At 60.4% G+C, this 11,550-nt stretch overlaps 1 protein-coding gene across 5 annotated transcripts in view; it reads right to left on the bottom strand.

Annotated features, from left to right (window-relative positions):
- Positions 1–1,549: 1,549 nt before the first annotated feature.
- Positions 1,550–11,550, bottom strand: part of FBN3 (fibrillin 3) — a 74,296-nt gene continuing 64,295 nt past the window's right edge. For 4 of the 5 annotated variants that reach the window (XM_063403390.1, XM_063403388.1, XM_063403392.1 and 1 more), the window contains 11 exons: positions 11,316–11,438; positions 10,761–10,892; positions 9,303–9,428; positions 8,638–8,844; positions 6,945–7,786; positions 6,344–6,460; positions 5,621–5,749; positions 4,898–5,017; positions 3,542–3,773; positions 2,820–2,988; positions 2,078–2,222 (listed from right to left, as the gene is read on the bottom strand). In XM_063403390.1, coding sequence (XP_063259460.1) covers positions 2,210–2,222; positions 2,820–2,988; positions 3,542–3,773; positions 4,898–5,017; positions 5,621–5,749; positions 6,344–6,460; positions 6,945–7,786; positions 8,638–8,844; positions 9,303–9,428; positions 10,761–10,892; positions 11,316–11,438 — 2,210 coding nt within the window. In that variant the 3' untranslated portion in view covers positions 2,078–2,209. Of the gene's footprint in view, positions 1,662–1,739; positions 2,223–2,819; positions 2,989–3,541; positions 3,774–4,897; positions 5,018–5,620; positions 5,750–6,343; positions 6,461–6,944; positions 7,787–8,637; positions 8,845–9,302; positions 9,429–10,760; positions 10,893–11,315; positions 11,439–11,550 lie in introns of those variants that run through there. The other variant, XM_063403389.1, reaches the window with a different exon arrangement.

Raw genomic sequence — 11,550 nt, 5'->3', positions numbered from 1 at the left:
TTCTGATCCCAGGGAAGCTCCAGGGAGCTGGACAGGCCCTGCCCTCCCCACTCTGTGCCCACACAAAGACACAGCCCCACGTAACCCAAAATAATTTTATTGTTGCCGTTGTTCCTGATACAAAAAAAAAAAGGAATTCCACAAAGAGCCACCTCTCTGTGCGGGACAAGGGGAACAGGTTTGGGGTTTCGACACTTCCCCCCAAAAAATCCAACCAGCAAGAAATGGCAATATAAAAAAAACCAAAACAAAAAAACCCAAAAAACAAAAAACTGAAACACCACACCAGAGAGGAGGAGAGGAAACCTTGAGCTTTGAGACTTTGGCTCAACACACACACACAAACCCAGCTCTGCTAATTTATTATAATTATTATTATTAATAATACTTTTTGGATTTTGGTTTTCTTTTTTTTCTTTTTTTTTAAAAAAAGCACCTGTTGGAAAAAACAAACCAAAAATAATAATAATTAAAAAAAAAAAAAAACAAAACCAAGAAAACAATCCCAAACATCAGGCCACCCATCCTGTCACAAGCTCTGGGACTCCTGTAAAATCCAGAGTCTGGAGCTGCTTTGAAGAGTTTTCAAGTTTGCCTGGAGCCCCGATACAGTAAACACACACATCCCCCACCCTGCGGCGGCAGCGAACCGGGAGAAACTCCCGAAAACCCCTCCAAAAACCGGGAAATGCCCTCCTGACAGCGCCGAGCGAGCACCCCCGGGTGGTTCTCACAGACACGGGAGGGCGGATGGGACAGCGCAGAACCGGCCCCGGGAGCTGCGTTCCGTGGGAAGGAGCACCTTTATCCCGGGAATTAATCAACACCTTTATCCCGGGAATTAATCAACACCTTTATCCCGGGAATTAATCAGCACATTTATCCCGGGAATCAGCACCTTTAACCCGGGAATGAGCACCTTTTACCTGGGAATTAATCAGCACCTTTTATCCCGGGAATGAGCACCGTTTATCCCAGGAATGAGCACCTTTTATCCCGAGAATCAGCACATCTTATCCCGGGAATTAATCAGCACCTTTAACCCGGGAATGAGCACCGTTTATCCCAAGAATGAGCATCTTTATCCCGGGAACCAGCACCTTTTGGCCTGGGAATGAATCAGCACCTTTTATCCCGGGAATGAGCACCTTTTATCCCGGGAATGAGCACCTTTTATCCCGGGAATTAATCAGCACCTTTAACCCGGGAATGAGCACTGTTTATCCCGAGAATTACTCAGCACCTTTTATCCCAGGAATGAGCACATTTTATCCCGGGAATGAGCAGAGGTGGCTGCTCCCAAAGGGACATCTCCCATGGCTGGGACATTTCCCGTGGCTGGGACATTTCCCGTGGTTGGGACATTTCCCGTGGTTGGGACATTTCCCGTGGCTGGGACATTTCCCGTGGCTGTCCCTGTGGTGGATGATTCCAGCGGGGACATTTCCTATCGGTTGTGCTGGCAGTGGCTGCTCCCAGAGGGACATTTCCCATGGATGTCCCAGAGGTGGCTTCTCCCAGAGGGACATTTCCCATGGATGTCCCAGAGGTGGCTTCTCCCAGAGGGACATTTCCCATGGCTGGGACACCTCCCGTGGCTGGGACATTTCCCACGGCTGGGACATTTCCCATGGCTGGGACACCTCCCGTGGCTGGGACATCTCCCACGGCTGGGACATTTCCTGTGGATGTCCCAGAGGTGGCTTCTCCCAGAGGGACATTTCCCGTGGCTGGGACACCTCCCGTGCTGTCCCGGCGGTGGCAGGAGAGGAGCCCGTTGTTCCCGGGCTGGCTGGCGAGGGGCAGGGCTGCGCTGTCGGGTGGGACTGGGGGGGTCTCTGGTGGCTTTAGTAGAGCTGGAGCTGCAGCCTCATCCTCAGCGCCTGGCCCAGCTCCCCCGCCAAGTAATCGAGGTGGTTGTTGGCCTCGAGTTTGTGCAGTTCCCGCCGGCGGGGCAGCGCCACGCTCACGATCTCCAGCAGGTACGTGCCCGGCGGGATTTTCTTGCGGCCCAGGTGCAGGAAGCTGAGCCCCTCCCTGTGGTGGATGCGGAACAGCCCGTCCTCGTTGCCCTGGGCGATGCTGTAGCGCACGCGGTTCTCCAGCGGCTCCAGCGCCGGCAGCAGCTCCAGGATGTGCTCCCTGTGCGCCAGCTCCGACAGGTTCAGCGCCATGGACAGCGGCGCCTCCACGTCCACGCTGGCCAAGTTCACCTCCTGCTCCTGCCCGGGAAGCGCCGCGGAGCTCAGGGGACGCTCGGGGGTGCGGGGATGGGGGGTGGATTTAGGGAAATTCAGCCCCAAACCCGCTCTGAGAAGGGGCAGCTTGAGGGTCCCGGTTGTGGCTCCGGCGCTGAGCACCCAGCACAGAGCCCTGGGGAGTGTCAGGAACTTCAGGACATAAAAGATCTGAAGGACCTGAAGGACCTGAAGGATGCTTCACCTCAGGACTCTTCGCCTGCCCAGGGCTGGGAATTCCCGGGAATTTTGGGCAGAGGCCAGAACTCCAAACTCCAACAGCACCACAGAATGCTTTGGGTTGAAAGGGACCTCCAGAACAGCCCTGCCCCAGCCCCTTGGGACACCTCCCACTGTTCCAAGCCCTGTCCAGCTGGCCTTGGACAATTCCAGGGATGGGAAACGGAGCCTTTGCTCCTTGGTTTCACAAGAAGGGTTTGGGGATGCCCAGCCTGGGCAGATACAGATGAGCTGCTGGCTCTGCCTGGACTGCAGGAACGGGACCCACTCCAGGCCTCTGTTCCTGGAGGGAGGCAGCTCCTGCCCTGCTCCAGCCCCTCCAGGACGCCCCGGATCCCTCACCTGGTGCCCCTCGGTGCCGTTGACGCTGCGCCGCTGCCGGCCCCTCTTGGGGTACCCGTTGATCTTGCACTCGTAGCAGGTCTCGGGGGACAGCAGGTTGTCCTCATCCTCCTCCTGGGGCGCAGGCAGGTAGGGCCCCTTCCCAAAGCCCAGGCCAGAAATGCAGTGGCTGTGGCAGAAGGGCAGAGAGAAGCTCAGACCCAGGAACCCACAGGAAACGTCGGCACCCCCGGGATCCCGGCATGGGACACGGCACTGGGCGTGTGGCACAACGAGGTGGCTTCATTAATTAACAGATTAATTAATCCCCCTCCCCCAGTGGTGTCTTTATGATGCTTGTATCCCCAGCTGTCTGTTCATGTTGGATATTTTGTTCTGTACCTTTGGGACTGGGTCCGAGAGCGAAGGGGCAGAAAGAGAAGCACGCTAGGACGTGATTTTTCAGGAAATTACGGAAAAAACCCAATTAGTGACTGGGTGGAAATAGACAGCTTGATTAGCCAGTCACTAATTGTTTTTTTTTTCCACAACTTCCTGAAAAATCCCTTCCTATCCACCCCCCTCAGCCGGGTGTACCCACAGAGCACCCACTGGCAGCCCTGGCATCAGGGCAGGAGGTGGCACGAGGATCTCAGGACGGGCAAGGAGAGGCTGAGGACCACTGGCCCCACACATCCCCCGGAATGCCCAGCTGGGAATGCCCCCCCGGGGACGCCCCTTACCCCTGTCCTGCTCGGAAGTAGCCCCCGGGGCAGCCGCACAGGTACCCCCCGTCCGTGTTGGAGCAGCCGTAGCTGCAGGGGCTGCCCCCGGCCGAGCACTCGTCCACGTCCTGGCAGCCCCCGAAGGCCTGGTCGAAGTCGAAGCCCGAGGGACAGACGCACTTGAAGCTGCCCAGGGTGTTGTAGCAGGAGGCAGAGCCGCAGGCAGAGGGGCTGGAGCACTCGTTCTCGTCTGCAGGGAACGGGGAGCCGTGGAGACACGGGGAATGGGGACACGGGGACGTGGGGACACGGGGGAGTGGGGACACGGGGCGTGGGGTGAGCCCACAGGGATGGGGTGACCCCAACGGGGACGGGGTGACCCCAACGGGACAGGATAAACCCCACAGGGATGGAGTAATCCCAATGGGGACAGGGTAACCCCAATGGGGACAGGATGACCCCAGCGGGGACAGGGTAAATCCCACAGGGACAGGGTGACCCCAACAGGGACAGGGTGACCCCAACAGGGACAGGGTGACCCCATGGGTACAGGGTACACCCCACAGGGACGGGGTAATCCCAATGGGGACAGGGTAACCCCAACAGGGATAGGGTAACCCCATGGGTACAGGAATCATCCCATGGGTACAGGATGCACCCCACAGGTACAGGGTAACCCCAACAGGGCCAGGGTAACCCCAACAGGGACAGGGTAACCCCAACAGGGACAGGGTACACCCTATGGATACAGGGATCATCCCACAGGTACAGAATGCACCCCCCACAGGCAGGGGACACCTCCCCAGGTACAGGACACCTCCCCCAGGTACAGGACACCTCCCCCAGGTACAGGACACCTCCCCCAGGCAGGGGACACCTCCCCAGGTACAGGACACCTCCCCAGGTACAGGACAGGTCCCCAGGTACAGGACAGCTCCCCCAGGTGTGGGACAGCTCCCCCAGGCAGGGGACACCTCCCACAGGTACAGGACACCTCCCCCAGGTACAGGACACCTCCCCCAGGTACAGGACACCTCCCCCAGGCAGGGGACACCTCCCCCAGGTACAGGACACCTCCCCCAGGTACAGGACACCTCCCCAGGTACAGGACACCTCCCCCAGGCAGGGGACACCTCCCCAGGTACAGGACACCTCCCCCAGGTACAGGACACCTCCCACAGGTACAGGACACCTCCCACAGGTACAGGACACCTCCCGCAGGCAGGGGACACCTCCCCAGGTACAGGACACCTCCCCAGGTACAGGACACCTCCCACAGGTACAGGACACCTCCCACAGGTACAGGACACCTCCCCCAGGCAGGGAACAGCTCCCCCAGGCACAGGACAGCTCCCCAGGTGTGTCCCCACTCACCCACGCACTGGTTCCACTGGTAGTGCTGCACGTAGCCCTGGGGGCAGCCGCAGCGGTAGCCCCCCAGCACGTTCTGGCAGCCGTGCTGGCACCGGTGGTTCCCGTCACACTCGTCCACGTCTGCACCCAAGGGACACACAGGCAGGTGGGACACTGTCCCCTGCCCCTGCTGAGGGCTCAGGGACCCTCCAGGCAGCTCCCATGGGTGGGGGGCTCCCGTACCTCACCCTGGCTCTGCAGTGACACCCCTGGCCCGCAGACACCCCTGCTGGGACAGTCCCTGCTCCCAGGCCAGGCCTGGGCTGTGCCTGGATCTTAGGCTGGGATCTCTCCTGGTGGAATTCGGGACCCTTCCCTTCCCCAGGGACCACCCAGTCCAACCCCTGGCCCTGCCCAGACACCTCAACCCTGTCCCCGAGGGCATTGGCCAAACTCTCCTCGAACTTCCCACCTGGACTGAGGCTCCTCAGAGCCTGGGAATACCCCAGAAATTCCCCCATGGGAGCCCTGAGGCTCCTCAGAGCCTGAGAGTGCTCCAGGAATTCCCCCCATGGGAGCCCTGAGGCTCCTCAGAGCCTGGGAGCACCCCAGGAATTCCCCCCATGGGAGCCCTGAGGCTCCTCAGAGCCTGGAAATACCCCAGAAATTCCCCCACGGGAGGATTGAGGATTCCTCAGAGCCTGGGATTGCCCCGGGAATGCCCCACGGGAGCCCCAGACCCACCTTCACAGTTGACCCCGGAGCTGTCCAGGGAAAATCCCTTCTGGCACTCGCAGTTGTAGCTGCCCGGGGTGTTGAGGCACTGCCCCTTGGCCCCGCACAGCGACGGCTGCGCCGTGCACTCGTTGTTGTCTGCAAAACACCAGGGCAGGGCTTTGTGGCCACCTGGAAACCCAGCCCTGAGCCCTGCAAGCCCATCCCCGGCCCCGTGGCCACCTCGGAGGGTGGGGACAGTGCAGACACTGCCAGGGTGGCTGGAGAGGGGCAGGAATCCAGAGGCAGAGTCTGGGGGCTGGGAATCCTCTCCTGAGCAGGATCTGCTCCGTGGGAATGCACAGGGCAGGAATTCTGCACTCACCAGTGCAGGAATTCTGCCCTCACCAATGCAGAAATTCTGCACTCACCAGTGCAGGAATTCTGCACTCACCAATGCAGAAATTCTGCACTCACCAATGCAGGAATTCTGCCCTCACCGATGCAGGAATTCTGCACTCACCAATGCAGGAATTCTGCCCTCACCAATGCAGGAATTCTGCACTCACCAATGCAGGAATTCTGCACTCACCCATGCAGGAATTCTGCCCTCACCCATGCAGGAATTCTGCACTCACCCATGCAGGAATTCTGCCCTCACCCATGCAGGAATTCTGCACTCACCAATGCAGGAATTCTGCACTCACTGATGCAGGAATTCTGCCCTCACCGATGCAGGAATTCTGCACTCACCAATGCAGGACGAGTGGTGCTGCGTGAAGCCCGGGGGGCACTTGCAGTTGAAGCCCCCGATGACGTTGACACACAGGAATTGGCAGTTGTGCTGCTTGGTGGAGCACTCGTCCAGGTCTGAGGGGACAAGGACAAGGGCTCAGCCCCTGCCACGGAGGCTGTGGCACCTCCGTGCCCCTGTGGGTGCCCAGGGCCAGCCCCAGGGACAGCACCCCTCGAGAGGAGAGGAGCAAGCCTGTCCCACCTCAGGGTAACACAGACACACCTGGAAGGTGCAGGGACGTTTCCCTGCCTCTCCTGCAACTCCCAGACCCCAGGCTCTCCCAGATCATCACACAGAGCTGCCCCAGCCGGGCTGGTGACAGTGCCAGCCACAGCCCCACGTGCAGGGGACACCAGCTCAGCTCCCTGGAGCTCAGCAAAGGGCCAGGAGCATTTTTATCCCGGGTGGGACACACCCAGAGCCTGCGAGGCCGAGACCCTGCAGAGCAGCCCGGCGTGGAGCCTTCTCCCACATCTCCCTGCTGACATTTCCCAGGTCTGGCTGCCCTGTCCCCTCTTCTTCCTCCTCCTCATCCTCCTCCTCCTCCCGGCCCCGCACCTTTGCAGATCTTGCCGTCCTCCTGCAGGACGTAGCCCCGGGGGCAGGAGCACTGGTAGCTGCCCTCGGTGTTCTTGCAGATGAAGTTGCAGGGCTTCGGGGACTGGTTGCACTCGTCCAGATCTGCACTCCAGGGACAAAACGCATCAGGTTGTGCTCCCCTGCACCCCCGGGACCTGCCAGCCCACCCAGGGGCTCCTGAGCCCCGGGTGACCCCGGGTTTTGTGGCGCAGGGGTGAGACATCCCCGCGGGCTCTGGCATTCCTGGACAAACACCCCCTCTCCACCCTCCAGGAACGCAGGAGAGCAGAGCCGAGGGCTTTGGGGGAGCAGCACAACCAATCCAGGGCACATCCCGCAGAGAGAGCGCTGTGATTCCAGAGGTGCCCTTGGTGCCAACATCTGGATGCCAGCAGGGCGCTCAGGCTGGGGGGAACCAGCTGTGCTGCCCGGGCAGGGGCATTGGCAGCTCCCAGATTTCAGATCAGGATCCCAGTCCCGGCCAGTCCCCGTGGCTCCGGGGCTCGGGGAAGACGAGGAACTCATCCTCAAGGAGCTAAACCCGGATTTGGAGCGCACAGAACCACGGAACAGGGCGGAGCACCCCGAGCCGCCACAGCCCCGGGGAGCAGGGAGGACCCCGAGGGAAGGGCGGGTCCCGGGGGGGTTCAGAGGCGGGGAGGGGGTGCCGGGGACGGGCGGGGTGCCCAGCTCACCCTGGCAGGCGGTGCCCGTGATGTCCGGGGTGTAGCCCAGGCGGCAGTGGCAGCGGAAGGAGCCGATGCTGTTGATGCACTGCCCGTTCCGGCACAGGTTGGGCAGCACCTTGCACTCGTCGATGTCTGGGGAGGGAGGGAGGAGCTGTCAGCGCCAGAGCTGCTCTGTCCCCCTAAAAAAGCCTCTCTTGTCCAAGGCTGCGAAATTCCCGGGAGAGTTTTGGGCAGAGGGAGAGGGACAGCACCACGGAACGCTTTGGGTTGAAAGGGACCCTCAGAACAGCCCTGTCCCAGCCCCTCGGGACGCTCCCACCATCCCAGGCTCCTCCAAGCCCTGTCCAGCCTGGCCTTGGACAATTCCAGGGATGGGAAACGGGGCCTTTATTCAGCTCACCCCGCCCGAAAAGCTTATCAGGGGTTTGTTATCAGATACTCAAACAGCACTCAAAAGTGTCTCGGGGTGATTTTGGCACCGAGGTCTGGCAGCTCCCAACTGCCAAGAAACATCCCCCTGGTAAGGCAGGAGCTGGAAGGATAAACTGGATTTCTGGCTGAACTTTCACAAAGCAGGAACCCCCTGGAAATGTGTGGGGCTTCTCCCCAGAGCAGGGATGGAGGCTGAGAGAAGAGTTCTGAAATTATCATCATTTCCATGCTAAGTTACATTTGCTCCTGGTCCATCCTATTTCTTTTGCCAGCTTTAACACCTCGATACCTTTTCCATTTTACAGTGTGCAATAAGTAATTCTGATTAAGATCTTTCACCTGCCATCTCCTTTGTTAATAAATAACTCATTTTATACAATAGACCCAATCTTGAAGGAAGAGGGATTACTTAAAATTAAGCCAAAAAACCCAAGGCTAAGGCGGGGCTGGTCTGAAGCCACCCCATGCCACCAGGGCAGGCTGGACTCTCCCAGAGAGCCAGGGGGACGTGGCAGAGGGTCCTGGGGACATTGTCCCCGTGTCCCACTCACCCCTGCCATCCGTGGAGTACCCGGGGCCGTGGGGACACATCTTCTTGTAGTGGGCAGTGCCGGGCAGGGGGCAGAGCTCGCACTGTGGGCCCCAGCTGCGCCCGCTGTTGCAGCAGCACTCGGACTTGGTGACCAGGTTGCGGTTGGTGGAGGACATCTGGCACATGGTCTGCAGCACCTCCGTGAAGCAGAAGCCCTGGCGGGTGTCTGGGCATGGAAAGTGGCACAAACCCAGGATCAGAGGCAGTGCCAGCCCCGGGGGAAGGGAGCAGGGGGTGCCAGGGCTGGCAGGGGGATGGGGGGGTTGGATAAAAGTGATGCTCCAACAGATTTCCTGCTCAGGAGCAAAGAATGCCAGGATGGTTTGGGTGGGAGGGACCTTAAATCCCACCCAGTGCCACCCCTGCCATGGCAGGGACACCTCAGGGTGCTCCAAGCCCCGTCCAGCCCGGCCTTGGGCACTGCCAGGGCTCCAGGGACAGCCACAGCTGCTCTGGGCACGCTGTGCCAGGCCCTGCCCGCCCTCCCAGCCAGGAATCTCTCCCAATGCCCCATCCAGCAGCGGGAACCCATTCCCTGCGTGCTGCCCCTCCATCCCTCTCCCGAGCCCCTCTCCCGCTCTCGGAGCCCCCCAGCAGCCCCCGGTGGCGGCGGGGCGGTGTTACCGATGCACTCGGTGCCCGAGGGGCTGACTTGGAAGCCCTCGTTGCAGTCGCAGCGGTAACTGCCGGCCGTGTTCACGCAGCGCCCGTTGGGGCAGATCCCGGGCTTGGTGCGGCACTCGTTCTCATCTGCGGGGAGGCGGCGACAGCCCCGTGAGCGGGGGGACACAGAGCCCCCCGAGCCGGGCACACAGAGCCCCCCGAGCCAGGCACACAGAGCCCCCCGAGCCGGGCACACAGAGACCCCCGAGCCAGGCACACAGAGCCCCCCGAGCCGGGGACACAGAGCCCCCCGAGCCGGGCACACAGAGCCCCCTGAGCCGGGCACACAGAGCCCCCTGAGCCCGGCACACAGAGACCCCCGAGCCAGGGCACACAGAGCCCCGTGAGCCCGGCACATGGAGCCCCCTGAGCCGGGCACACAGAGCCCCCCGAGCCGGGCACACAGAGCCCCCCGAGCTGGGGTACACAGAGCCCCGTGAGCCAGGGCACACAGAGCCCCCCGAGCCGGGGTACACCTTCCATGCCCCCTGAGCCGGGCACACACTGCCCCGTGAGCTGGGGTACACCTTCTCTCTGAGCCAGGGCACACCTTCCCCCTGAGCTGGGGCACAGCTCCCCGGCTTCCCAGCGCCTTTGGAGCGCCCTCACAGAGCCCCTGAGGATCCCCTCCGTGTCTCAGGGCAGCTGGGAGGAACCTTCACCTGCTGCCCTGGGGGAAACATCCACCCATCCCAGACAGGGTGGGCAGAATTCAGCTTCCCTGGCTTGGCCGTGCTCCAGCTGCTGCTGGGATTGGACTGGATTGGATCAGATTGGATTGGACTGGACTGGATTGGATTGGATTGGACTGGACTGGAGCTGTCTCTGTCCTGTGCAGCTCTGGGGTTGTTCATTCCCACCCATTCCAAAAGCAGCTCGGCACAGACTTGGAAAAACTCCAAGGGAAGGATGGCCCAGGGCTGTGTCACCCTGAGGGTGACACAGAGAAATCCAGGGATGGGCAGAGGTTTTGTGTGTCCTACTGGGACACTCAGGAAGGTGTGAGACGTGGGAAAGCCCAGGGAGGAGCCCGAGGGTGTGAAATAAAGGAGGATGTAAAATACAGAAGGATGTAAAACAAAAAAGGATGTAAAATACAGAAGGATGTAAAATACAGAAGGATGTAAAACAAAAAAGGATGTAAAACAAAGAAGGAGATAAAATAAAGAAGGATGTAAAATAAAGAAGGATGTAAAATACAGAAGGATGTAAAATACAGAAGGATGTAAAATACAGAAGGATGTAAAACAAAAAAGGATGTAAAATACAGAAGGAGGTAAAAATACAGAAGGAGGCAAAAATACAGAAGGATGTAAAATACAGATGGATGTAAAATACAGAAGGGTGTGAAATAGAGAAGGATGCAAAGCAGAGCTCCGTGGGTGACCCCTCAGGGCAGCCCTGTCCCTGCCCCGGTACCTGTGCAGCCCTCGCCGTCGGGCCTGCGCTGCATGCCAGGCGGGCAGATGCACATGAAGGTGCCGATGAGGTTCTTGCAGAGCATCCCCCGGGACTCGCAGTCGTGCAGCCCCTCTGCACACTCGTCCAGATCTGCAACGAGAGGCACCGGAGCCCTGCCAGCCCTGCCAGCCCTGCCAGCCCTGCCAGCCCTGCCAGCCCTGCCAGCCCCAGCCTCGGGCCAGGCTGGCTGGCACACAGGAAAAAATACCACGGAATGAGCTGTGCTGGAAGGGAATTTGAAACTCATCCAGTACCAGCCCTGCCATGGGCAGGGACACCTCCACTGCCCCAAGCCTGGTCCAGCCTGGCCTTGGCAGTGCCAGGGGCAGCCTCAGCTGCTCTGGGAAACCTCCCCACCCTCCCAGGGAAGGATTCCTCCCTCCAGCAGGACACCGAGGTGGGTGATGGTGAGAAAAGCCAGCGCAGAGCTCCCACCTTCCCCGCACAGCTGGCCAGGGGCAGGGGCTGGGGGCAGCCCGGGCCGTGCCCCGCTGGCTGCAGAAGGGGTTTTACCTCTGCACATCCTCCTGTCCTCCCGCAGGGCGTACCCAGAGGGGCAGGTGCACTCGTAGGAGCCAAAGGTGTTGATGCAGCGGAAGGCGCAGAGCAGGGGGTTCAGGGAGCACTCGTTGATGTCTGCAGGGGGGACAGGATGGGACAGGACTCACCTGGGTGCCCTCAGCAGGGCCAGGCCGTCCACAGGGCACACCCACCCTCCCTGGGCATCCATCCCATGCGTCCTCCTGCC

The sequence above is a fragment of the Prinia subflava genome, chromosome 8 (genome assembly GCF_021018805.1).
Source record: "Prinia subflava isolate CZ2003 ecotype Zambia chromosome 8, Cam_Psub_1.2, whole genome shotgun sequence".
Taxonomy (NCBI): Eukaryota; Metazoa; Chordata; class Aves; order Passeriformes; family Cisticolidae; genus Prinia; species Prinia subflava.
Note: the sequence above shows the minus strand (reverse complement) of the source record. Positions and strands in the feature narration are given on the sequence as shown.